General features: G+C 34.9%; 1 protein-coding gene across 4 annotated transcripts in view; it reads left to right on the forward strand.

Moving 5' to 3' along the window:
- Positions 1-24,955, forward strand: part of UFL1 (UFM1 specific ligase 1) — a 154,117-nt gene that overhangs the window by 108,752 nt on the left and 20,410 nt on the right. For 3 of the 4 annotated variants that reach the window (XM_001367616.5, XM_007484340.3, XM_007484341.3), the window contains exons 1-8: positions 7,737-7,869; positions 10,212-10,357; positions 17,531-17,559; positions 18,654-18,751; positions 19,453-19,567; positions 20,788-20,918; positions 23,141-23,199; positions 24,771-24,917. In XM_001367616.5, coding sequence (XP_001367653.1) covers positions 7,793-7,869; positions 10,212-10,357; positions 17,531-17,559; positions 18,654-18,751; positions 19,453-19,567; positions 20,788-20,918; positions 23,141-23,199; positions 24,771-24,917 — 802 coding nt within the window. In that variant the 5' untranslated portion in view covers positions 7,737-7,792. Of the gene's footprint in view, positions 1-7,736; positions 7,870-10,211; positions 10,358-17,530; positions 17,560-18,653; positions 18,752-19,452; positions 19,568-20,787; positions 20,919-23,140; positions 23,200-24,770; positions 24,918-24,955 lie in introns of those variants that run through there. The other variant, XM_056818607.1, reaches the window with a different exon arrangement.

Here is a 24,955-nt window from a genome sequence, read left to right on the forward strand (position 1 = left end):
CCGTGGTATCTGAATGACTTCTTCTTGACAGCTTGTAATATCCTTTCTTTGATCTGATGGCTCTTGAATTTGGCTATAACATTCCTGGGTGTTGTCAGTCGGGGATTAAATACAGGAGGTGATCTGTGGATTCTTTTAACCTCCACTTTTCCCTGTTGTTCTAGGATATCAGGGAAGTTTTCTTGAATAGTTTCCTATCGTATTATGTCCAGGCTTTTTCTTTTGTCATGGTCTTCTGGTAGACCAATGATTCTTAAATTGTCTCTCCTCGAACAATTTTCTAAATCCTCTGTTTTATGAATGAGATGCTGCATATTTTCCTCAATTTTTTCATTCTTTTGGTTTTGTATTATAATGTCCTGCTGCCTTGTGAGGTCTCTTAATTCCAGTTGTTGTATTCTGGTTCTTAAAGACTGGATTTCATCCCTGGATTTTTGGTCATCCTTTTCCTTCTGGTCTAATTTTCTTTGAACGTCATCTTTCATCTCCTTTGTCTCGTTTTCCAGCTGATTGATTTTGGCTTTCAAGACACTGTTTTCTGTTTCCAGATGAAATCTTGCTGTTAAAGTTGTCTTCAGCCTCTCTTAATTGTGTTTTGAATTGCATTTTGAGTTCTTTCACAGCCTGTATCCAATTCGCTGGGATTTCTGATTTATCGTTTACTGATGCCTCCCCCTCTGTTCCGTTCGCTGTATGGAAGCCATCTATTATAATTTCTTTCTTCTTTTTCTGTTGTTTGCTCATATTCACCCCGTCTTTGCTTCCCGTATTTGTCTGTGCTCTTGATCCTCTCATTATTATTTGGTTTTGGGGGCTTCTGTCAGTCTCCCCTCTTGGAGCTTTGACAGAGGATCTCAGTGCAGTCTCTGGGGGAGAGTTGTTGTGGGTTTGAGCTTTCCTGTCCTCTGGAGGCTTTTGATTGGATTAAAATCCAGTAGTCAATGAAGAAGGGTGTGGAGCCTGGCCTTCCTTGAGTTCTGAAGACTTTTGATGGGATTAAGTTCAGCTTGGGTGTGCTCTGAGTCCAAAACCTCCTGGAAGGCTGAAGCAAATATGGAGGATCTCCACAGCTCTGGCCAGGCTGCCAGGTCTATTCTCCCTCTCTAGCTCCTTCCCAGCCTCTGTGTTCAATGCTCTGAATTTGGCACAGCCCTGTTTGCAAGGTACATCCTCCAAACCAGCACCTTTGCCTGCCCAGAAGTTCCTGCTTCCTCTGGAGTCTCAGCACTCTGGGTGGGTGGGGAGAGGGGTCCTAGGACCTTCCTTTTGCCTTTCCCTTAAACCTGAGTGTTCTTGGATTCTGGCTTTTCAGGGGGCGTACCTTTTGAATTGAGTCCAGCAAGAGGGTTCCTTTGCTCTGTCTTGTTAGGTTTGCTTTTCAATCCCCTAGAAGCATTCAGTTTGTGATCAGTAAGGAAGGGTCTTACTGAACTCTGAACAAGAAGTTCAGAGGTCTGAACTTCTACTCCTTCCAGGCCTCCATCTTGACTCTGCCTCCCTCAAAACTGCCCATTTTAGACAAGTACTGTCCTCATCTTTCCACCAGTTCATCATGGTGGGAGGGGAAAGTGGGTGGAGGAACACCAATATGTTAAAGATCTTCTTTGCTTTCTCTTGATACCTATGGATGCCAGTGGAACACATGGGCAATCTACTAATGGCTATCTTTCACTCTTGCCATATAATTAAAAATTAATTTAAACCTTGGACCTAGTGAATTTCATAAGAAGATATGGAAAGAACTTTCAGATGTAGTTACTCTTTTAGGAACCTTGGCTTTTGAGAGAGATGCCACAACATGAGAAATGAGTAAACATTCTCCTGATTTTCCAAATGTCAGGGAAAGGTAGATTCTAGAAATTAAAGATCAGTCAATTTGGCATTGATTACTGGCAAAATGTCATAACTGATTATTAAGCAGATGATCAGTGAATATTTATAAAAAGAAAACAGATTTTTAAAGAGCCAATATGAGTTAGCACATTTTTATTTTTTGATTAGTTGATCAAGGAATGCCATAAAAATTTTGATATAATTGATTTGGCAAGACATTTGACACAGTTATCCTTATTGACAAGAGGAAGAATCATGGACTCAATAATTGTATAGCAAGATGAATTCACTGAGTAAGACCTCAATCAGTTAGTTCATTATACCATCTCTAAAGCCTTTTCAAAACTTTGTGCCACTTTTCAAATTTCTCACTCCACAGGAATCCCCTACAACCCCCAGGGACAGGAGATCATAGAACGGGCTGATGATGATATAAAAATTTAGAAAAAAAATTTATTATTCAGTCACCACAATATAGAGCAAAACAATCTTCTATCTCAACTAGCTGTGTCTCAAATTTCTTATTTTGAATTTGGACCAGTTTTCTATTGCATTTATAACACCAAGGACCTTGCCACTTCCAATATTACCCTACCTTGTTGCCATGTTTCCAAAAAAGAAAAAAAACTTTACTAAAACAAAAACAGACAGAAAAACACATAACTATAAAGGTGATATAATCAGAATATTTTTAAGGTATTCTTCTTAGTAGGAATCATTTGTTGGTACTCGTAGAGTGGTTAGAATTTAAAAGGACAAGAACTATAGAAAAATTCTTTTTGAATTTTTTAAATGATGTTTATGTTACTATCTACTTAAATTATTATAATTTTTTTATCATTATTAAATAATATTTATTAGTTTATAGGTTGGTGCTCAATCCCTTTTTTCCTGTTGTTTTTTAATTAATAGAAATTATTTAGTGTCCAAGTCTCTCTCCCACTCCCCTCATCAAAGAAGGCATTATCCAGGAGACAGACATATACATACAAATTGCCTTTCCCATTTCCACCTTACAGTTCACTCCCTTGAAGTAGCATTCACAATTTATTCTTCAAGTATTAAATATATAGCTGTGCATGATGTTCACTTGGTTCTACCCACTTTACTGTATTTTAATTTCCAAAAGGAAATTATATTGAAAATTTGTCCAAAGGGATTATAGCTCTTGACCTAATTTTATATACCTGTGATGCTCTTGTCCCCTTGATCCCTATTTCCACTAGCAGTGATAGAGAATCTATGGAAAGGGTGCCAAAATGGCATGCAGAGTATTCTCTGTAGAAATTTGGCTATCCTCCCTCCCTACCCCCACCCCCAGAGTTTGTTACTAGAAAGGCAGAGGGACTCAGGAGTTGCTGCTCCCATCCCACTCTCCACAGTGCCTGATAATATTTTTTTTAAATATTGTGGGGAGAAAGGGGAGGGGCAGGGTAAGGTGGGCAGCTCACAGGCAGCAGAGCTGGAGGGGAGTGGAGCACTCAGGGCTCTCTCCTCCCCCAACCCTATGGCTAACAACCCTATTACAGCACTTTTGCTATCCCCTATGTGGGGTAAGGGGTGGTGTGGGGTGTGCCTAGCATGTGGTGAGGGGCAGGCACAGCATTCAGCACTCAGTCTGGGGTTGGGGAAGAGGTGGGGCCTGGCACTCCCTGTCTCTAAAAGGTTGCTATTACTGCACCAGCTAATTTCATCAGCCTATGTGCTATAGCCCTTGATGATTTCCAACTCACACAAACTTAGGACTACACTTCCCAGAATTCCTCCTGCTGACTTCTGGCCCAATGGCTTCAACTGCAGGGCATAGAACTGCCTCCAGGTCAGATATCCAGATTTATTCCTTTAGCCAATGGCTATAGAGCATGCAGTGGTTTTCAGTATGTGGAGTGCAAGTTGAAACAGATTCCAACAAACTCCACGAGGGGGCATACAAGCCTGCAGGCTCATTTTTGCAAACTACAGAATGAGATTGTCACCCTGCAAAATTGCTTAGCAACCATCACAAATAAATCTAGCTCCAGAAGCAAAAAAAAAAAAAAAAGACTCCCCGAGTCTCAGTCTTGCTCACTGGGTAATCTGAGAAGTTCTCTCGACATGCCAAAAAGTTAGTTCATGGCATGTCCAGAAGCACATAATCAGGAACGAATTATTGATTATGATTATTTGAAGCCTTGATCAGGACAATTATTCCTAGAACTCCGACTCCAATAATCAACTCAAAGTAGCATTTGTTTTATCTTAATTTTCTGAACAATTGAGCCAATAAACAAATCCATATGTACCAAGAAACATCCTACTACAGAGAGGCCTTGAAGTTTTCTTTTATAGAATCCAGTCACCATTTGGCTACAACCTATGAAGAACTATATCCCTGTGCTCAGCCATAGTGGTGAAAATGATTGGATCATCACTGAAGACACCATTCTCCTTAAGACTAAGTATAAAGAAAATATTGTCATTATAGATATAGACAATCTGAAAATTTTCACTTTTAATGTCACTAGCTCCTTGTTATTTCCATTGGTACCAACATCTCATTGACTGGCTTTTCAAACACTTATATTGTCTAGAGCCTTTGGAGAATCATAAAAAGTTTTCTCTCCTGTTTCTAATAAAAATGCATTGGACAAGTCCATACCAGAATGAGACTGGTCACTAGCATAGTACTTTCCAGAAGATACAGTGAGTTATAAGAATTTTCTGTTATATGGGGCTTTCCATTCCAACCTGCTACCTATATTGATGTGTGGACCAGAAATCTGGATTCTCAGATAATTTTTGGTCAATATTCTGCTGAAGAGATTCATCCATCTAAATACTTTTCCTGTGAGGACACTAGTGGTCTTCACTAGGGATAAAAAAAAAGAGAGAGAGACTTCTGGTTCTGGATTACCAGGCTCTTAAGATGGTAACTTTATGGAACAGACAGTTTAAGGACAATATTTAGACATAGAGCAAAGAGCAGCAAAAGATTATAGTAATCATGTATTTGACAAAATCATACATTCAGATTTTGGAGATAAAAAATTACTGGTAAAATTTGCTGGAATAACTGAAAATAAGTTTGGCAGAAACTAGGTATAAACCAATATCAAACTGGTTAAAATAACAAATGGGCAAAATGATAAATGTTGGGGGAGATGTGAAAAAATGGGGAAATTAATGCACTGTTGACAGAGCTGTGAACTGATCCTACCATTTTAGAGAGAAATTTGGAATTACCCAGAGAGTTATAAAACAGTTTTACCCTTAGATGCAGCAATACCATAGCTGGATGTTACCCAAGGAGATCAGGGAAAGAGAAAAAGAACCCATATGTTCCAAAATATTTTTATCAGCTCTCTTTGTGGTGTCAAAGAATTGGAAATTGAGGAGGATGCCCATCAATTGGGGAATGGTTGAACAAATTGTGGTATATGATTGTAATAGAATTCTACTGTGCCATAAGAAATGATGAACAAACTGATTTTTAAAAATACTTGGAGAGGACTACATGACATAAGAACAATGAAAGGTGTAAAACCAGCAGAAAGTTATACACAGCCACGATATTAATTCTGGACAAATAAACTGTGAATGGGACCTCCAGAAAGTAAACAGAAGGGTAAAATATAAAAGATAATGTATATGTCCATGTTGGTCACCTCAATATCTTTTGTGATGAGGAGAGGGCAGGGAGATGCAGAGATAGTATTATCTACTTTTTCTTTGTATGTGGAAATGCTTGTTTTGTTGGGTTTAATAAAATTTGAAATGAAAGGTTTTTTTTAATTTAAAAAAGGACAATGTCTTTAAAATGAACATCTTAGATAAGTTGGAGGCCAGGGTATAAAGCTGAAACTCTTTGGAATACAGAAATAAGGGGAAAGGACCTATATGTATAAAAATATTTTTAGCAGAAATTTTTATAGTGGCAAAAAATTGGAAACCGAGGGGTTGTCTATCACTTGGGTAATGGCTGAACAAGTTGTGGTATATGTTTGTAATGGAATACTATTGTGCCATAAAAAATTACACAGAGGATGAATTCAGAAAAACCTGGAAAGACTTATATGAACTGATGCAAAGTTAAGTGGGCAGAACCAGGAGGATAATATGTACAGTAACAAGACTATTATATGATTATCAACTGTGAAGGGCTTATCAGCAAAGCAAGTTTCCATGGGAACTCATAACCTTTTTTTTAATGACTGATTGCACATTTTTTTCCAGATTATTTTGTCAATATAATTTTTAACAATCACTTTCTGATGTTCTTTAATCCATGTTTCTTCCCTTCCAGTCCACTCCAAGAAGGCATATGATGATACGTTATACATATGTTATCATACTATATATATTTCCATGTTCATCACAGTTTTGTGGCCTTTTGGGCTTTAGGTTGCTTTCCAGAATTATTATATCAGTTTGCAGCTCTACCAACAGTATATTAGTGTCTCAATTTTTCCACATCCCCTCCAGCATTTATCATTTTCCATTTTTGTCAGTTAGCTAGTCTGATAGAAACCCATAACCTCTTGAGGACAGCCATTCTACTTTTAGACAGTATTTGGGTCAGGTTTTTTGTTGTTTTTATTGTTTTTTTTGTTTGTTTTTGTATAGCTTATATTCATTGTGCCGGATAGACATGTTAAGCATATGAATCAATTCTCTATATATAAATATTAGATATATTAGATACAAAATAGTTTTGGGAGGCTGTGGTCAGATCCATGCTTTAGGAATGTCATTTGGCAGCTTTATCAAGAATAACTGTAGTGCAGGAGAACTTTAAGGTAGAGAAATGAGGAAGATATTGTAATAATCCAAGCAATGAGTATCAAAACTAGGCTGGCAGTTTTGGTCAGTGGAGAAAAGCTGGACAGCTGGGAGATGGAACTGATGAGACTTAACAACTGACTGGATGTGAGAAGTGAGGAACAGTGAAGAATTGAGAATTTTTTTTTCTTCTTCCCTTCCCTTCCTCCTTTAATCTCTTTCTCCTTTCTTCCTTTTTTTGGTGACAATTTCTCATACAATCTTTTTGTTCTTTGTGTAAGAAGTAAGACTTTGAGGATACCCAAAGCTGAGCAGTACAGTGGATATAGCACTGGGCCTAGGGTACAGGAAGATCTGAATTCAAATTCCCAGCCTCAAATATTTAACTGCATGACTCTAGGCAAGTCACTTAACAGCTGTTTGCCTCAGTTTCCTCATCTGAAAAATAGGGATAATAATTGCACCTAACCTCGCAGGGTTCTGGTCAGGATCAAATGAAATAATTGTAAAGCATTTGCACAAAGCTGCCACTATATAAATGTTAATTATTATTATTAATTATTATTACCCTATTTTTCCAGATAGCCTGAACAAATTCCCCATCACAATTATCAAAAAGTTTAGGAAATATTATAATATTTTTTTATCCTTCAATGTTCGTTTTTTCATGAAGTTCACTTTAATATTAAAAAAAAAAAGCTTTGAGAATGCTACTAGGTTGCCAATGTGAGTGGCTAGAAGGCTAATGGTGTTCAGAAGAGAAATAAGAAAGCAGAAAAGAACTTAGGGTTTGAAAGGAGGTAAGTTCTGTTTTGGGCATTTTGAGTTTGAAAGGCTGTACAGCACTGCATTAAAACTCATGGAATTCAGTGAGCTTCCCCTTCTCTCAAATAAATGGGGTATTTTAATGACGACAAACCCAACGCTCTAGGGTCCCTCCTTTCCAACTCGAGCGCGGGGCGGGGCGAACAGGGGCGGGGCGAAGGCGCGCCCAAGTGCAGTTCTTTCCTCCCTATCTCCTGGGGCCCCACCCCTCCCCTGGCCTCTTTCACTGAGATGACGCATTCCTGTTCGAGCGGAAGTGTTTGTCCCTCGGTGCTGTCCGTCCTGGTCGGCTGCAGTGCAGTTGGGTTGACGTGTCAGCGGTTGCTGCAGTCGGTCAGGTAGAGCTGAGCCGTGCCGTACCGGCGCCGCAGCCATTATGGCGGAGGCGTGGGACGAGATTCGGCGGTTGGCAGCCGACTTCCAGAGGGCGCAATTCGCCGAGACCACGCAGAGGTGCACACTCCAACCCTGACCCTCATCCCCTCTCTCCTGTTAGAGGAAGTCCTCAAAATAGCCTCCCCTTAGACTTCGGCTCCCATCGGCTTCCGCCCCTCTGAGGTCCTCCCTTCTCCGAGGCCCTGCCCCCTAGGGTCCCGCTGGAGGTCTCTGCCCCCTGTCGGGCCCTAGCTTTGTGCCGCCTCCTGGCTTGGTCCGGAGATGGTATTTGGGCCCCCTCTGTGCTCCCCCACCCAGCGGTGTTCACACGTGTCATTTCACTGGGGGGGATGGGGACAGGGGATTGCATATTTGACCGTTGCCTCCTCTTCCACATGTGCTGTAAAAGTTTTCTCTTAGACTTAAGTGTGTAATGGGCAAAATGGCTCGCAGTAATAATAATGGACCTGTGAAACGGATACAAATAGTACTAAACAACGGAATAATAATAATTCTTGTACACTGGAACCAGATAGGTGACTCAATGTATAGGTTGCGATGACTGCAGTCAGGAAGACACATCTTCCTGAGTTCAAATTTAGTCTGCACTTGGTAGCTGTGTGACCCTGCATGGGTCACTTAACTGTTTCCCTCGGTTTTTCACGCATAAAATGAGCTGGAGTAGGAAATGGGAAACCACTCTGGTGGCTTTGCCAGAAAAACCCCCAAATGGGGTCATGAAGAATAGGACACTACTTAATAATAATAATAATAACAACAAAAAATACTTTTCTCGAATTCCTGTAAATATATACGTGTATTTGCCCACATTTTAGGGTTAAAAGCAACAAAGTTTCAGAAAGGTTTGAGTATCCAGTATCAGACTCCAATATGGGCTTTTTCTCTATTATTTTTCACTATTCTAACCAAGCTGCTTCATAGAAGTAGATCATAGGGTCTTGAGAGTGGAAGAAAGGGCCTGTGGGAATATTTAGTCAGCTTTTCTTAATTTTTACAGATAAGGAAATTGAAACCCAGAATGGCCATTTAGGAGAAAAGGGATGATATTTGATCTACTTATCCCCAGATGGCAGAAGTGGGAGCAATACCTGTGGAAGAGACTGTTGGCTAATTTAGATTTGATGTAAAGGGGAAACTTGCTGACAATTAAAGCTGTACAAAACTGAAATGAACTGCCTCATAAAGTAGTGGTTTCTCCCATAGTGGGAGTCTTCATCCAGAGGTTATGAGGGTTGTAGAACAAGGGCCCTTAACTTTTTTTTCCCCTGATATGGGTTCCTTTGGCCATCTGGTGGCTTTTTCTCAGAATGATGTTTTAAAATAGATTTTTTATTAATGTTAATAATGTATATAAACATAATATTACCAAGGAAATCCACTTATTGAAATATAGTTATCGAAGTATTTTTATAAAACAAATTTAGTATTCCTAGTTAAGAAGCTTCAGTCTAGTAGAATCAAAATTTTAGAGCTGGAAGAAGACCATCAAGATACTCTTTTAATAATTTGCCTAAGTTCATATAGCTAGAGCAATTAGCCCTAAGATAATCTACTTAGTAATACTGTAAATATCTAGGCCCAGATATTGCTTAGGTAATTAGAATATTAACATTGTTAGGCCTAATTTCCTACATACTGAGCAAAGTAAGATATTACAATATACACTTTTAATTTAAAGCATTAAGTTTTAATAGCTCAATATGTCTACTGTGTTTTTTGGGACAGCCTGTTTTTTCAAAAGGCACTGAACAGAAAATATTTTTTTCCCCCACAATTACCTAAATTATTGGAAAGAATAAGATTTTTAAAAAATTCTTTAATTTTCCAATCTTGATTTGACATTCTACTTTGAATGAAGGGAATCAAAGAAAGTATCAAGGCCCATGAGGGAAAGAATTTGAGATGTATGGTACAATTCACAGGAGAAATAGGCCAAGTAAATGATAAAACATTTCAACTAGCTTACTTTAAAGATTTAAATTTATTAAATCAGCTGCTTTTTAGGTATTCGCCAAGATATTTAAATTGTAAAATTAGGCGAGTAGCTGTTACCTAGAACAAGATTGTTAGTATTCTTATAAGTACATCTTAACCAAAGTAACATATTCAAGGAGTTTGAAAGTTATTAAGGGCAAATATGTATGTACTAGGCTAGAGTAAAGGGCTCAATGATGAATAGTACTTGAATCCATGTAATGCTAATGATTTAGAGGAAGACTTCATAGTATATTGGATGTAGAGCCTCTAAAGAAAATTTATGGAAAGTCATGGACACGAATCCATGATGAGAATTCATGGATAACCTGCAATTTGTATTGGTGGTTGTAATACCCACACCATTGAGTTTATGGGTCTATCCAAATATATTTTTAAAACATATTTTTCCCTATTTTTCACAGATTATCAGAACGGAACTGCATTGAAATTGTGACTAAATTAATTGCTCAGAAGCAGTTAGATGTGGTGCATACACTTGATGGTAAAGAATATATTACTCCTGCTCAGATAACTAGAGAAATGAGGGATGAACTTCATGTTCGTGGTGGTAAGGTTCCTTAAATTTTACTTCCCTCTCTCTTTTAAAATTATTCTAAATCAATACTTTTGCCATTTAGAGTATATGAAAAAATTTTCTCAATATTATTTGTTAATGTGGCAGTTACATGATTTAAAAATCTTTATTGATAGAAATAAAAATGTGAAAATATAATTGAAATTATTTTAAATGATCATTACAAAGCTGCAAAATAACATGTTTGGTAAATATGCTTGTGTTTTAAAATGCAAAGTTTAAATTTATTTTACATATTTTTCTTGATTCAGTAAGTTGCCTTGTAGCTCAAAGTAAGCCATTCAACTATATCATATCACTATATTGTCTGTAAACTAGTTGATATTTGTGAGAGAAACAAAGACATAATTTTGAAAAAAAATCAGCGAATAAAATTGTCAAGAATATGAGAATGACTTTTTACCCCTGGATTATGTTTGCAAATGAAAGGGCTAAGAAATAATATAGTATAATAGAAAGTTTATTGGATTTTGGAGTCCAAAATTTATATCCTGGCTTTGCTCTGTACTATATGAGTTCAGACAAATCATAGCTTCACTGAAGCTCATTTGGCTTTATTTATAAAATAAGGGGTTAAAATAGATGATCTCTTAATATTCTCTTCATCACCAAGCTGTATTTCCCTTTAAGTTCAATGGGATAGCATTTTATTCTAAGACTATCTCAGCATCTGTGCTTAAAGAACTTAAATTTCCAGGAGAAAAAAATGCTACTTTTTTCCTGTGTTCATTTTAATTTCAGCCAAACAAACAAAATAAAATACTTTTCTCAGGTACTTTCTAGCTTTGGACAAAGTGTGCCCTTCTGATTTTTATGCCTCTTTTATATTAGTATTAGTAGTTGGGCCTTTCTTTCCTTCTTAAACAAGTGTATTTCCTTCTGACACCCATAAAATTAAAATAATATTCAAAATAAATTTACTATCAGTTGTACAGATTATATTTTTGTTGTAATTTTTTCTTTTTTTAACTTGTACCTTAGTTACTAAGTCCTTTTGCTGCTTCTTGCCCAATATGAGTAACTATCATTTATATAACACTGTAAGATTTGCAGAGTGCTGAATAAGGGTAATTTTAGCTTCACAACAACTTTGAGAGGCAGGTGCTTATTATTCCCATTTTACAGATAAAGAAATTGAAGCAAGAGGATGTTAAGTGACTTGAATTAAGCATTGAAGGCTAGATTTGAATTTGAGTATTCTTGACTCTATTCCAGTATTCTGTTCACTATGCAGCCTAGCTGTTCTCGATATATTTCATATCCTTTCTCTCCTTTCTATTCCTGTTGCCACCACACTAATTAAGGTCCTCATCACTTAGACAATTAGCTCAGTCTTTTTTTTTTTAAACCCTTATCTTCCATCTTGGAGCGGCTCAAAGGCAGAAGAGTGGTAAGGGCTAGGCAATGGGGGTCAAGTGACTTGCCCAGGATCACACAGCTGGGAAGTGTCTGAGGCCAGATTTGAACCTAGGACCTCCTGTCTCTAGGCCTGGCTCTCAATCCACTGAATCCACTCAAACCCAGCTGCCCCTTACAATTGGCTCAGTCTTAACTGTTCTCCCTACTTCTTTTCTCTTCTACCAGGGTTTCCTTCATACAATTCCCCAAATAATATTTCTAATGCACATGCTTGACCATGCTATCCCCTTTCAGTAAGACCTTCCTTGCCTAGTAAAAATGATCTAGGCTTGGAATTTAAGTTTAGCCCTAGGATTAAATTCTAGCTGACACTTATTAAATGTGTAGACACTTTACTTTAGACCTTAGTTTAAATAGAAACACTCCCACTGGCTATATATATTATATATTGACTTTGAAAATGACAAATTAACATTTTCTATGTTAAATTTCTTGTGCCATAAGTGTCATACCTATGGCCTAGGTGACCTTTAAGGTTCATTTGTCTCTTAACTTTTGTGATACTGGAAATGCCAAACTAAAAATAGTTTATTCTGATTTTATTGTTATATCAGTTCCATCTAACCACTTCCCTTCTTATCCTATGTGCATTAATTTTGTCAGTGCAGAACCTTTTCAATTTTATGTAATCAGAGTATATTTTGTCTTTCATAATTATTTTTCTCTATTTTGATTAAGAACACATTTCCTATTCATAGGTTCAAAAGGTAAATAATCTACTTCTCTTCTATTTTTTTTTTTTAATATAAAACCCTTACCTTCCATCTTGGAATCAATACTATGTATTGGTTCCAAGGCAGAAGAGTGGTAAGGGCTAGGCAATGGGGGTTAAGTGACTTGTCCAGAGTCACACAGCTGAGAAGTGTCTGAGACCAGATTTGAACCTAGGACCTCCCATCTCTAGGCACCCAGCTGCCCCCTTATTTTTTTTAATAGTATGATTTTTAATATTAAAATCCCTTATTCATTTAGAATGTATTATGGAATATAATGTAAGGTGTTGCTTTAAGCTTAATTTCTGCCAGAACACTTTACAGTTTTCTCAGAAATGTTTTTTTTTTTGGTTTTTTATTAAATAGCAAATTCTTTTCTAGGTAATTTATGAATTCTGCTTTAGCAAATATTAGGTGATTCTCCCATGTCTAGTTTAATCCCTTGATCTACCTCTCTATTTTTTAATGAATACTAGATGGTTCTCATGACTTCTGCTTTGGAGTTTGAGGCCTGGAATTGTTATTCCCCCTTCATCCCTATTTCTTTTCATCATTTACCAAGATATTGAAAATCTTTTGTTTTTTTCCAAATGAATTTTATTTTATCAAGTTCTGTAAAGTATCCCCTTGGTGATTTGAATGGCACAGCATTAAAATGTTGTCATGGCCAAGCTCTGAGCTCTAAATATTCTTTCAACTATTTAAATTGTTTTATATTTCTTTAAAATCTTAGTAATTGCATCTAGACCAGTGCATTATATACTTTGGTAGATTGATCCTCAGGATACCTTTGCACTTTGTAGTGATTTAGAATGGGATTTCCCTTTCTTTTATTGCTTTTTAATATAATATAGATACTATTCAGAAATACAATTGAGTTTTGAGGGTTTGTTTTGTAAAACACAATTTTGCTGAAGTTATTGTCTCAAATGGTATCTTTGCTGATTTCCTTAGAATTTCCCAAGTATACCCTCATATCATTAACAAGTCGAGAGATGGTTTTATCTCCTCTTCACTTACTTTTAATTTCTTTCTCTTGTTGTTACTAGCATTCTTAGAAGTTTAGCATATAATATTGGAAAGAGTGACTGTCCTTGCTTTTACTCCTGTATTTTTTGGGAAAGGTCCTAATGAATCCCCAATTGCATATGATGCCTGTACTTTTATAGAATTATAGCAAATATGATTGTTGTACTTTGTCAGAAGTTTTTTTTGGTATCCAATGAAATAATCAGATGGTTTTAGATGTTTTGATTTTTAATATGATTAACTGTTGATTTTTTTTACTAGTATAAATCCAAGTTCGGCATAAAGAATAATTTCTTAAATAAATTATTGTAGTCGATTTGACAGGATTTTGTTTACAATTTTTTTCATCAATATTCACTAATGAATTGGCTTATGGTTTTCCTTATGGGTTTTATTAAACTTGCCTGCTTTAGTTTTCAGACTGCATTTTTGAGAATAATTTGTTTTATTCAAACTAAATTTGTCAGTGCTGGCAATAGATTATGTGAGAAATGAAAGTACTGATAAATGAACAGTTGATTCTAAGTGTTCCATTAAGGAAAACTACTACTATGCTTTCTTCTAACAGTTTTATATTTTTATTGACAAAGGAGACCCAATTTAGTGATTCAACATGAAATTAGATTGTGGTCTTTAGTAAGTGCCTCAGGTATCTATGCTTTTCCCTGGCCTTTTTATCATTCATATCAATGACTTTCATAAAGGCAGAGTTGGCAAGTGTCCCAAAATCCAGTGCAGCAGTTTAGGGGTCTTGAATCAGACCAACTGGATGCTTAAAGCACAAGGTCTTTATTAGGTGAATTTCAATTCAGAATGACTGATGCCCCTGGGGCAAAGAAACTAGAGTTCAAGATAGAGTACAACCCAGTTTAAATCACTGTAGGAGAGAGTACAGAGGAGTCTGAATCACTGTATGGGAAGGGCACAATTGGATCTCAGTTGCCAGAATGGGTGGATATATGCAACCAACTCTCATTTTGTAGAGATTTACCTCAGTACAATGATTTTGAAGCTACCTCGAGAGGAAGAAGAGAGTTCAGCTCTGAGAGAGGCTGCCCTTAGATTGGGCCCATTCAAGTTAGGTCAGGCTTTCACCAATACTTATAATCAGTGATTGGAATGCCCGAGTTCTTTGTCCCCTCTTCATTAAAACCAGGAAGGGATTCAAATGAGACCCTTGATGATACAGACTGTGGCCATTTGTTTCATAGGGACAAATTAAGCCTCACTAAAGTAGGTGTGCTTTTAATTTATTTCTTTACTATAAGTCAGGGGGTACTAGATACTGATTATACAGAGGAACCCCTTCCCCAACCCCAATAAAAGCAATGATCATTTCTAGCATGCTGTAGGAAAATACTTAGCTTTTTGAAAATGGAAGAAGATGCAAAGGTGTTTCTGGGCAAAGGTAGCCTGTCACAAGAAAGACTATGCTCTGGTGAACAGGATTTTGGTTTACAAAAATATGTCAATTCACATATGTGGATAATACAACCCTTTAGATAACAGATTCTGCATCTAAAAAGCTCTTGAAAGGCTAGAATATCAAGCCAAATTTTAATAAGGTGAAATTTAGTGAAGATAAATTAAAAGTCTTATACTCTGGTGCAAAACAATTTTTTTTATAAGTACAATATGACTAATAATTTGATTAGATAATATCATTTGAAAATATCTGAAGATTTTAGTGGACTTAAAGTTCAATATGTAAAGATTAAAATTAACTCTCCCCTAATTATGAAGATTAAAATTGTAACCTCTGTCTATTTTTTAGATTTAATCACCAAAAGTGTAAATACCCTACTTAAAAGTTGAGTATGGAGATATGTCCATTTTTAGTTCTAATCACCAAAAGTGTAAACATCCCACTTAATCATTCAGAAGAAAGTCTGTGACCTATGTGTGCAATAGTGGGTGACGAATCAGAATTAAAAACAAAGAAGCAAAGCTTCATCTGTGATTGGTAGATCAAAAGAAGCATCTTTAAAAGGAGCTATCATTTCCTGTGAGAGACAGTTCTTCATTCTTTGTAAGTGGAGACTGGAGACAATTCTTCATTCTTTGGAGTGGAGGCTGTACCTGTTCCTGGTGAGGCTCTTCAAAAATCTCTTCCTTTGAATTGACATGTGGTGAGTGAAAAGCTGACTCTTAACTGCTGGATTTTCTGGAGGAAAAAAAAAAACTAACGTAGGAGAGACTTAACTCTTGAGAGAGACTTTGATATCTTACCTTATCCTCTCTCTGTTTTCTTACTTCACTCTTTTTACATTTTGTAATAAATTGTAAATAACTTTCTTTGGAATAAATTAAATTCCTGGCGACCACACTCTTAAATAATCCAGTCCAACCCTTTAAAAATTAACCCCTTTTCCCCCTTACAAATAGAACTTAGCATTGATATGGCCAAGAATATAAATGCCATTTCAGGGCATTTTAAGAAAGGTATAGTCTTAAGAATTATAGTCCTACTGTTCTCTGCCTTGAGCAGACCATATCTGGTATATAATATTCTGTTCTTTTTTTTTTTAAACCCTTACCTTCCGTCTTGGAGCTAATACTGTGTATTGATTGGCTCCAAGGCAGAAGAGTGGTAAGGGCTAGGCAATGGGGGTCAAGTGACTTGCCCAGGGTCACACAGCTAGGAAGTGTCTGAGGCCAGATTTGATCCTAGTACCTCTCGTCTCTAGGCCTGGCTCTCAATCCACTGAGCTACCCAGCTGCCCCCTATAATATTCTATTCTTGATGACACTTTTAGGAAGGATCTAGATATACTTGAGAGGATTCAGAGGAGGAGGGTAAAGGGCTTTGAGATGATACCATATAAGGATTGGCTAAAGGAAGTGAGAAAGGAAGAAAAAACCAGGGAGGAACATTGTAACTGACTTTACATGAATATGTTTCTTATGGAAGAGGGATTAGACTAGTTCTGCTTGGTCCCAATGGGGATGACTATAATAGGTAGAAGTTTCAAAGAGGCAAGTTTTAGGTTCCATGCAGTAATAATAACAATAGCATTTTTTATATAGCATTTACTGTGACCAGGTACTTTGCTAAGCATTTTACAAATATTATTTTACTTGACATCACACAACCCTGGGAGATAGGTGTTATTATTATTCTCATAATTGAAGTGGAATCAAATGGAGGTAAAAGTGATTTGCTCAAGGTCATACAGCTATTAACTGTCAGTTCACATCTTCTAACTTCCAGGTGGACCCCTCTGTCCACTGTGCCATGTAGGGGAAAGACAGGCTAACAGTTCTCCACAAATGAAGTGTATTGCTTTAGGAGGTGTGGTAGGTTTACCCTTAGTAGTCTTCAAATAAAGGATATCTAAAAAGGCTGGATTTGATAACTTCTGAGGTCCCTTCCAACTTTAAGATTCTATGATTTTCTAATCTAATTACCTTGAATAATTTCTTGATTGGTTACCACTGATTGTCTAGGGAGATTTCCTACTTTCTCAATGACCTGGACCTGCTCTCTATCTTATGAATTGACATATGGCATGATTGAAATCTTTAAAATATTCATTGCAGTGGTGTGAGGCAATGGGAGTAGAATATCTCATAGTGTCAGAAATAATTGATATGTTGGTCAGACTTAAGAGAATTTTCTCCCCCTACCCCCATTTTAAAGTCTATAACAAGGAATACCTTACTGTGAGAGGTTCTAGTGGAGAGATATAATGGGAAGTAAATGGGAAGTAAAAACAAAGAACAGGTAAACCCAAGATAAACTTGTATATACATATACACATGCATGATTGTAATCTTGTTTGTGCCTTGAGCAAGGATATTTACTAATTGAGATACTTGATTAACAGTTAAAGTAGGTAATTACTGATATTGCCTCTGTGTGTAGAAATCAGAGAACGCTAAAATTACACATCTTGGAAATAATATGTCTTATTCACTACCAGTTTTTTCTGTCATTTTAGAGTATAGATTTAAAAGTAACATTTAAACTGTGCTTTTTTTACAGGTCGAGTAAACATTGTTGACCTACAGCAGGTAACTTTAAAATTTCTAAAATATTTGATTTTGTCAGTTAATCTTTTTGTTGTTGTAGATAAATATAGGTGGTGCTATATTTGATACCAAGGGCAAGTAATTTAGAAAAATGTATTTAAATAAGTAGCAGTGCAAATTATATTTGTTTTCTGTGCAAATTTAGTTTCCCTTTCTCAGTGAAAATTTTACCTCTTATATTTTGATCATATTACCTCATTTTTGTAACACTATAAATTTTATATAATTGCTTCTACAACAAACTCCTTTCTACTTGAGTGAAAGTTGGGTAGTTTTTAAAGCATTTTGAAAGTGATTTGATGTGAATAAAATGAAATTCTTCTTTATACTTGAGAAAAAAATGCTATTAAAATAAATATTGTCTTAAACATAATGACTTTCTAAAATAAATCAGAGTATTTGTTTTTATAAATCTTTTATTTTTAAGGGATTTCACACCATTTTTTATGGTGACGTTATAATTTCTGTTTAACATATGGGGAAATTGGCATGAGGCAAGAGTTTTATAATTTACCCACAGTCATTAAATTAGTGACAAGCTTGAGATAAGAACTTGGATTTTTAAAGTACCCTTGGCAGGGTATTTTTCAGCTCAAGTGTTTTGTATTTTCAAAAATTGTATAAGTAGAAGAAAGACAGCCAAAGCAGGAAAAAGAAATAGCTGAGAGATACAGTCACTTATCAGATTCAGTAATCTCCAAATTGTTTTGATCTGGTCCTCATATTATCTTTTCCTATAATATTAACGAAGTAAACTATAAACCAAAGTAAAAGCTATGATAGCTAGGGTATACAACCATATGTATATATACAGAGACCATTGATTTTCAGTTTGATTTGGCAAGTGCTTATTTGTATAGTACTCATTTCTATTTAGGAATAAAAAAATTTTCTAGCAATTGGAACATAAACTTTCAGTTTCAACTTAGACTTTTAAAGAAATATTTCAAATTAAAATTTTGAGATTGAAATATAAAATTTAAATATTTAAGTCCTTTTATAATATTTTAATGGATATTTTAGAACCTAAGAAATAATGCAAATTTAATAATAATGGAAAGTCTGATGTTTTCTAGGTAATTAATGTGGATTTGACTCACATTGAAAACAGAATTAGTGACATCATTAAGTCAGAGAAAAATGTTCAAGTCGTATTAGGACAGCTGATAGATGAGTAAGTACAACATTTCAAAGCAATGTGTTGTTTTTATCATTGAATTTCTACTAAAAGTTGATGCGATTATTTGCATCTACTTTAGCATTTGTTACCTAACACTGTTCTTGTGTTGCTGTCTACTATGAGCTAAATTTGTTTTGTTTTTACTGATATTTAAATAGTATCTTGGTGACATGAAATCCCTCCTCCTCTAATAATGCTATTGCTCTGTCCTTGGGCAAGTCATTTAATCTCCCTGGGCCTCTGTTTTCTCATCTGTAAAATGAAAGGGTTGGAGTAGCTGACTCCTGAGCTCCCAGTTTTAAATCCATGATTATGGTTTGCATTTAGTGTAACTTAGTTTGTGTAACTTAGTATTGGAATTGAGTATCTTATTAACAAAAGTGATTGTTGGCAGTTCTGAAGTTCAGTATCTAGTGGCATGAAGCAATATACTCATCTACTGTGAACTTTTATAGACCATGAATTTTCTTTCACTGCTGTTAACCAGAGAAACTGAGAATATGGTTTTCTTCAGCAGTCCATCCTATGTGATCTCAATTGTGAGTGTATTCCTCTACTTTGGCAGAAATGGGAGTTACTTACTTAATGAAAAAATATTGCAACAGTTTTCCCATTTCCCTTACCCCACCAGAAAGCAAAACATAAGTAAATTTAAAAAGTAATTTGATTGTTCATTTTTATTAATTTCATATTAGGAACTATTTGGATCACTTAGCAGAAGAAGTAAATGACAAACTACAAGAAACAGGTCAAGTGCCCATATCAGAACTTTGTAAAACCTATGATCTTCCAGGAAATTTTTTGACACAGGTAATTTCTTATACACTCTTTCACAGTTATCCCCCCATCCCCATTTAACCCTCTCTTATGACAATGGAAACAAGCAAAACCATCTGATTCAGATAACTTCTCAGAAAATACTATATTTTGTCCTTTTAGCTTCCCATCTCTCTATTGTAAGGTAGGAGATGTGTTTTGTTCTTTCTTATCTTCTTTGATTTTTTTCCATTTTATTACACTTCAACTTCCTTTTATTGATCTTTTCCTCTAAATTAATGTATTCCTTGTATATCTTGTTCTCTTTGTCTTCCTTATTTCACTCTTCATCATTTCACACAAATGTTCCCATGTTTCTTTAATTCTTTTACATTTATCATTTCTTATAGTACAATAGTTCATTTATTAGAAATTTAAAAACATGTTTTTTTTCCTCTAGACATTTTCTGATTAATACGTATCACAAACTGTTGTTTTACATACAAATTACTGATTGAATGGGGGGGGGGACTTTTAAAGTTTTTTTTTAATGTTTTGGTAGTAGTTTAAGTATAATAAAACATTAGGAAACTGTTTAAAATTTAGTGTGACCAGATCCTAAATGTTTCATCACAGTAAAGGGGGCACAGTCTTTCAACCACTTAATAAATATTACATAAAACACATCAAATTAGCATTCTTTTTCTGATGTTTGTGATATTTCAGACATTTTCCAGTGTGGGCTATAATTTTTTTAATAACTTTTGATTCTTTACTAATTACTTAATAAACTCTTATGTACCGTTTTATCCTTTGAGTATCTTTTACTGTTTCCTACAAACACAATAACAAAAATGTATTCTGAATGACAAGTAGTACATAGGATTCATATAGCTTAAAAATAAAGGGCATTTGTTTTTTTCTTCAGGCATATTGACATTTCATCATTTTACTTCCTTTTTACCAAAAGTGGTCAGTCACATGGGGAAAAAAAGATTTGGGGGTGGGGGTTGTATGTCCAGTTGAAGAAAATCCAACATACAGAACTTGAATCTGAAAATCAGTTGTGGATATGTTAGTGTAAGTCTTACAGTCCTGCTGCAAGATCACCTAGCTACTCAGTTTCTTAATTATTGATTTCCTTCAGCTTACTAATTTGTGACGTTTCTGGATCTAATTACAAATAAAAAATAAAATGGATTTTAGTATGTCTATGTATATAATTATAATCTATCCTTGCAATTACTGTAATTCTGAATCTTTCTTATATTTAGGCACTGTCCCAACGTCTAGGTAAAATTATCAGTGGGCAAATAGACCTTGACAATGGAGGAGTGATTTTTACTGAGGCATTTGTGACTCGACATAAGGCACGCATACGTGGCCTCTTTAGTGCTATTACCCGGTAAGAATGTCACAGTAAAAGGTATATATTTTTTAATAAATATTAGATGTAATCTCTCACATTTTAAACTAGTTGAGCTTTCTTTTTAGTCATAGGATTTCAGGTTCCTTTGCATTTATTTTGACCAGCTTCAATTTCATGCTGTGGAGGTGGCATAAAATGGTATTTACTGAGGCCAAGTGTTTCAGTCATTGATACCTTAAAATTCTTTTTTCTAAAAGATTACTTCCAAAGTTCAATTATTTTACTTCTAAGTAGATAGCTCAGTGCCCATATGGCAGAAATTATTAATAGTGAGCCATCCCCCATGTAGTTCTATAAAAATAAAACTTATGCCATGATTTATTTCTGTTTTGATAAAATAATTTTAAGGGTTTTAGTTGTTATTGTCATTTTTTAACATTGAGTAGTTAAGTGATGACTGCATTATGTGGCCTCTTGTTTTCCACATACCCCTTCCTCAATTCTTCAGATGTTTCTATTTAACTTCCCACTTAGTTAAGAAATACCTATTTAGCTTATGCCATGCAGAAAGCACTATAGTGGGCATTATAAAGAATATTTTTTCATCACTTTTAACCAAAATGACTTTAGTAGTCCATTCTAGCCATCAGTTTCTAAAATTGTCAGGTTTGTGTAGACATATTGGGAGAAAAGTTCTGAGTACTGTGGCTATTGCTAATAAAACAGTAAGCACATAAGCAGCATCAGTGGAATCATCTCCACAGTTGATGAGTTTGCCTTTTGGAGCAATGTGATATACCTTGGTGATGTCTGATTACCATCTTCCTCATGAGGGATTTGTAGATTTCTAACTCAAGTAGACAAAAATTCAGGATGGCCTGAAAATCTACACTCAGTCTTTTGGGACACCTTGTACTTACAAGGAATGATTGATACAAGTATAGTTAAGTCAATGAGCAATTTGTTGTATATGTAGAAATGACAAACTTTGCCCTCAGTCCTCATCCTGGAACCTATCTGGGATGGCCCAGCCATGCCTTCTTCCCTCCTCAACCTGGGTTGTCCTACAACATGTCCAGAATGACTGAGCAGTAAGAGTACTATGACCAGGGGAATTCTACCCCATACTTTCCCTCTTGTTCATCTGCTTGACACCTTCCAGGGATTGAATGATATGAAAATTAACAACTCCATTTCTTCTTATGAGATAAAATAGTGGCATTAATTAAACTAAAATAGAAATCGGGGCCACAAAATTTTACATAAGGCCAGAATATATACATAGGGCTCTAATGTAGCTTTTGGGCTGCATATTAACTTAAGTAGCCATTTATTAACATCATCTATGCTTTTTAAATTTTTATTTATTTTGTTAAGTATATATAAATTACATTTTATTCTGGTTCATACTGCAGTGAAAGTGTTATAAGCTGCCTGTGACCCATGGACAGTGTGTTTTTACACGTGAGATAGAGGACACAAGGTTTTAACATTTGTCCACCATTGCATTCTTAAGAATTCTGGGTTTTCATCTGCTTGGCTACTGAGCTTTGTTTTATATATTGTCTCCCACAGGTGGCATGATGCTTGGGATAGTAACTCTTATAAATGCTTTTTTATTCATTGTTCATTCATTTGGGGGGTAAAAAAAGGTAAAAGGAAAAGGGTACAGGGAAGATGGAGGTGTCCTTGACAGTAAAAGGGAAGTTTGGAAGAGCACAGAATTGGGGGAGAAAGATAAGAAATTTTATATTATATAGAATATGTTGAATTCAGGATGCCTATGGTATATGTAGTTCAAGAAGTTCAAAAAGGCAGATGGTGATATGACTATATAGCTCAGTATATAACTATATAGTTAAGGCTAGATTTATAAGTCTATATATAGAGTTGGTATTTGAATGCATGAGATAATACAGAGTGAAAAGTTAAAAGGACTGAGGATATGTGAGAAACTAAAACATATTTTATTGTTAATTTGAAACAATTTACTATCTAAAATTTCATCAGAAAAAAACAGACATCTTGCAGAGCAAAATTTCACACACACACGTTGTGTCTTAATAGGATAATTCTGACTAAGGACAACAATGTAGAACAAATTTTTGAATATCACTTTTTGTTGTAAATTAAGCAGTGTTTTTTTACATTTTTATTATAAAATTGAAATTTCCTTGTGTTTGCCTACTTTAAAATAAATACATTCATTTTATACTATGCTTATGAATATTGTTAAAATGTTCTCTCTTTCTTTTTAGTCCTACTCCGGTAATTTCTTTGATTTCCCGCTATGGATTTCAGGAGCAACTGCTTTATTGTAAGTTTGTTCAAATTGTATTTAATTTATTAAATAGCTACTCCACAGACATGATTTTTAAATTTCAAATTTCAATATTGTTTTTCTTGCTTTATTCATAAAGCTTATTTTAGTCAACATATTGCCTAGAAAAGAAAAAAAAGTTTTTAAGATTTATTTTTTCCCCAACACTAAAGTTATTCCTGAAGGTACACAAAAATTTGAATTGAATTAATTATATTCTTAGAACTCTAATTATACCAAAAAATCTGAAAATTTAAATCTTAGTTTGATTTAGTTTTATCATTGAGCTTTTTATGATACTATAAATTTCACATAGTTGTTTTGTATTTTACTTCTTGACATTATTAGCAGGGACATGATCTTCTCAAAGTTCTCTGTAAATTTGCATATTTGGATACTTTTTAAAACTCAGTTTATTGAGTACTTGCATATTAAATTTACAACAGGAAATGGAATTTCTTGCACAGATTTATTTTTATTCAGTATTTCTGAAATAGAAGTTTTACTTTAACTGGTATTTGGCTTTTATCCCTTTCTTATAACTTTAAAATGACACTTAAAATGTGAAAAAATATGAAATGAATTACAATCTCATTAATAAGAGGGTCTGAGCCACAGAATGGCTCAGTGAATAAGATCTTACTACTGATAACTCAGGTCACTTTAATCTGATTCTACAACATATTTCGGTTTTTAACCAACTTTTTTTTGATATAATTGTAAATATCATATTATAGAAGAGTATTACAGTTGAATAAAAAATGATAAGCCATCATGAGTCTATTTTTTAAAGTAGAAATTCAGGAATTTGGACTGTGTATTAAGAGCTACTAGATTTCTTAATGAGCCTTTTGATAACTTTTTAAAAATATAACTTTAAAAGTGTTTTAGGGAGTGGCTATACTGCGTTTAAGAATTTTTAATTTCATCTTTAGTGTGCAGTAGATTTTATATAGCAAGAGAGCTGGAAATAGTTGATCTCAAATCTAGAATCATAATAGTGCAATTGGCACTACTTATTATAATGTTAATCATGATGGCATGAAAATTATATGTTATAATCTATCATTTTGTTTTGAAAATAGGAGTTACACTAACTATGTAAATATTTATTGCTTAATTACTAAGAATTGAATTTAGTAGGAATTTTGCAAACTTTTTTAGCATGTAATAGACATTCTAAATTTGCCAGAACATTGACCTTTATAACACTAGTGAAGAGACAGATTAGATATTATGCAATTGCCTACTTTTTAAAAAGTTTTATTAAATGATTAGGTGTATAATATTCAGTTTGAGCATTTGGAGAAATGTCTTAGAGTTCAAATAGTGTAAGAAGCAGCATTTTCAACTATTTATCACAAGTATTTTTTTGCACTGATTTCTCATATTTTTCCTTACTGATGAATTTTAAGTGGTACTTTCACTCATCTAATAATACCTTTTAAGAGGCTTCACAAAGTATTTTTATGCCTGTCAGAATTGTTTGACTTTTAGTAATCTAATACTTCTTTCTTTTTGTGTACTTCTCTTCACACACACCCCTCCCCGCCCCCCCTTCTCCCTAGCTGTGCTTGAGGAACTTGTTAATAGTGGACGCTTAAAAGGTGCAGTAGTTGGAGGAAGACAAGATAAAGCTGTATTTATTCCTGATATATATTCCAGAACACAAAGCAACTGGGTGGATTCCTTTTTTAGGCAAAATGGCTATCTAGGTAACTACTTTTTTATTTTAAACTTTTTCTAAACTTAG

Source organism: Monodelphis domestica, chromosome 2 (assembly GCF_027887165.1).
Source record: "Monodelphis domestica isolate mMonDom1 chromosome 2, mMonDom1.pri, whole genome shotgun sequence".
In the NCBI taxonomy this organism is placed as follows: domain Eukaryota; kingdom Metazoa; phylum Chordata; class Mammalia; order Didelphimorphia; family Didelphidae; genus Monodelphis; species Monodelphis domestica.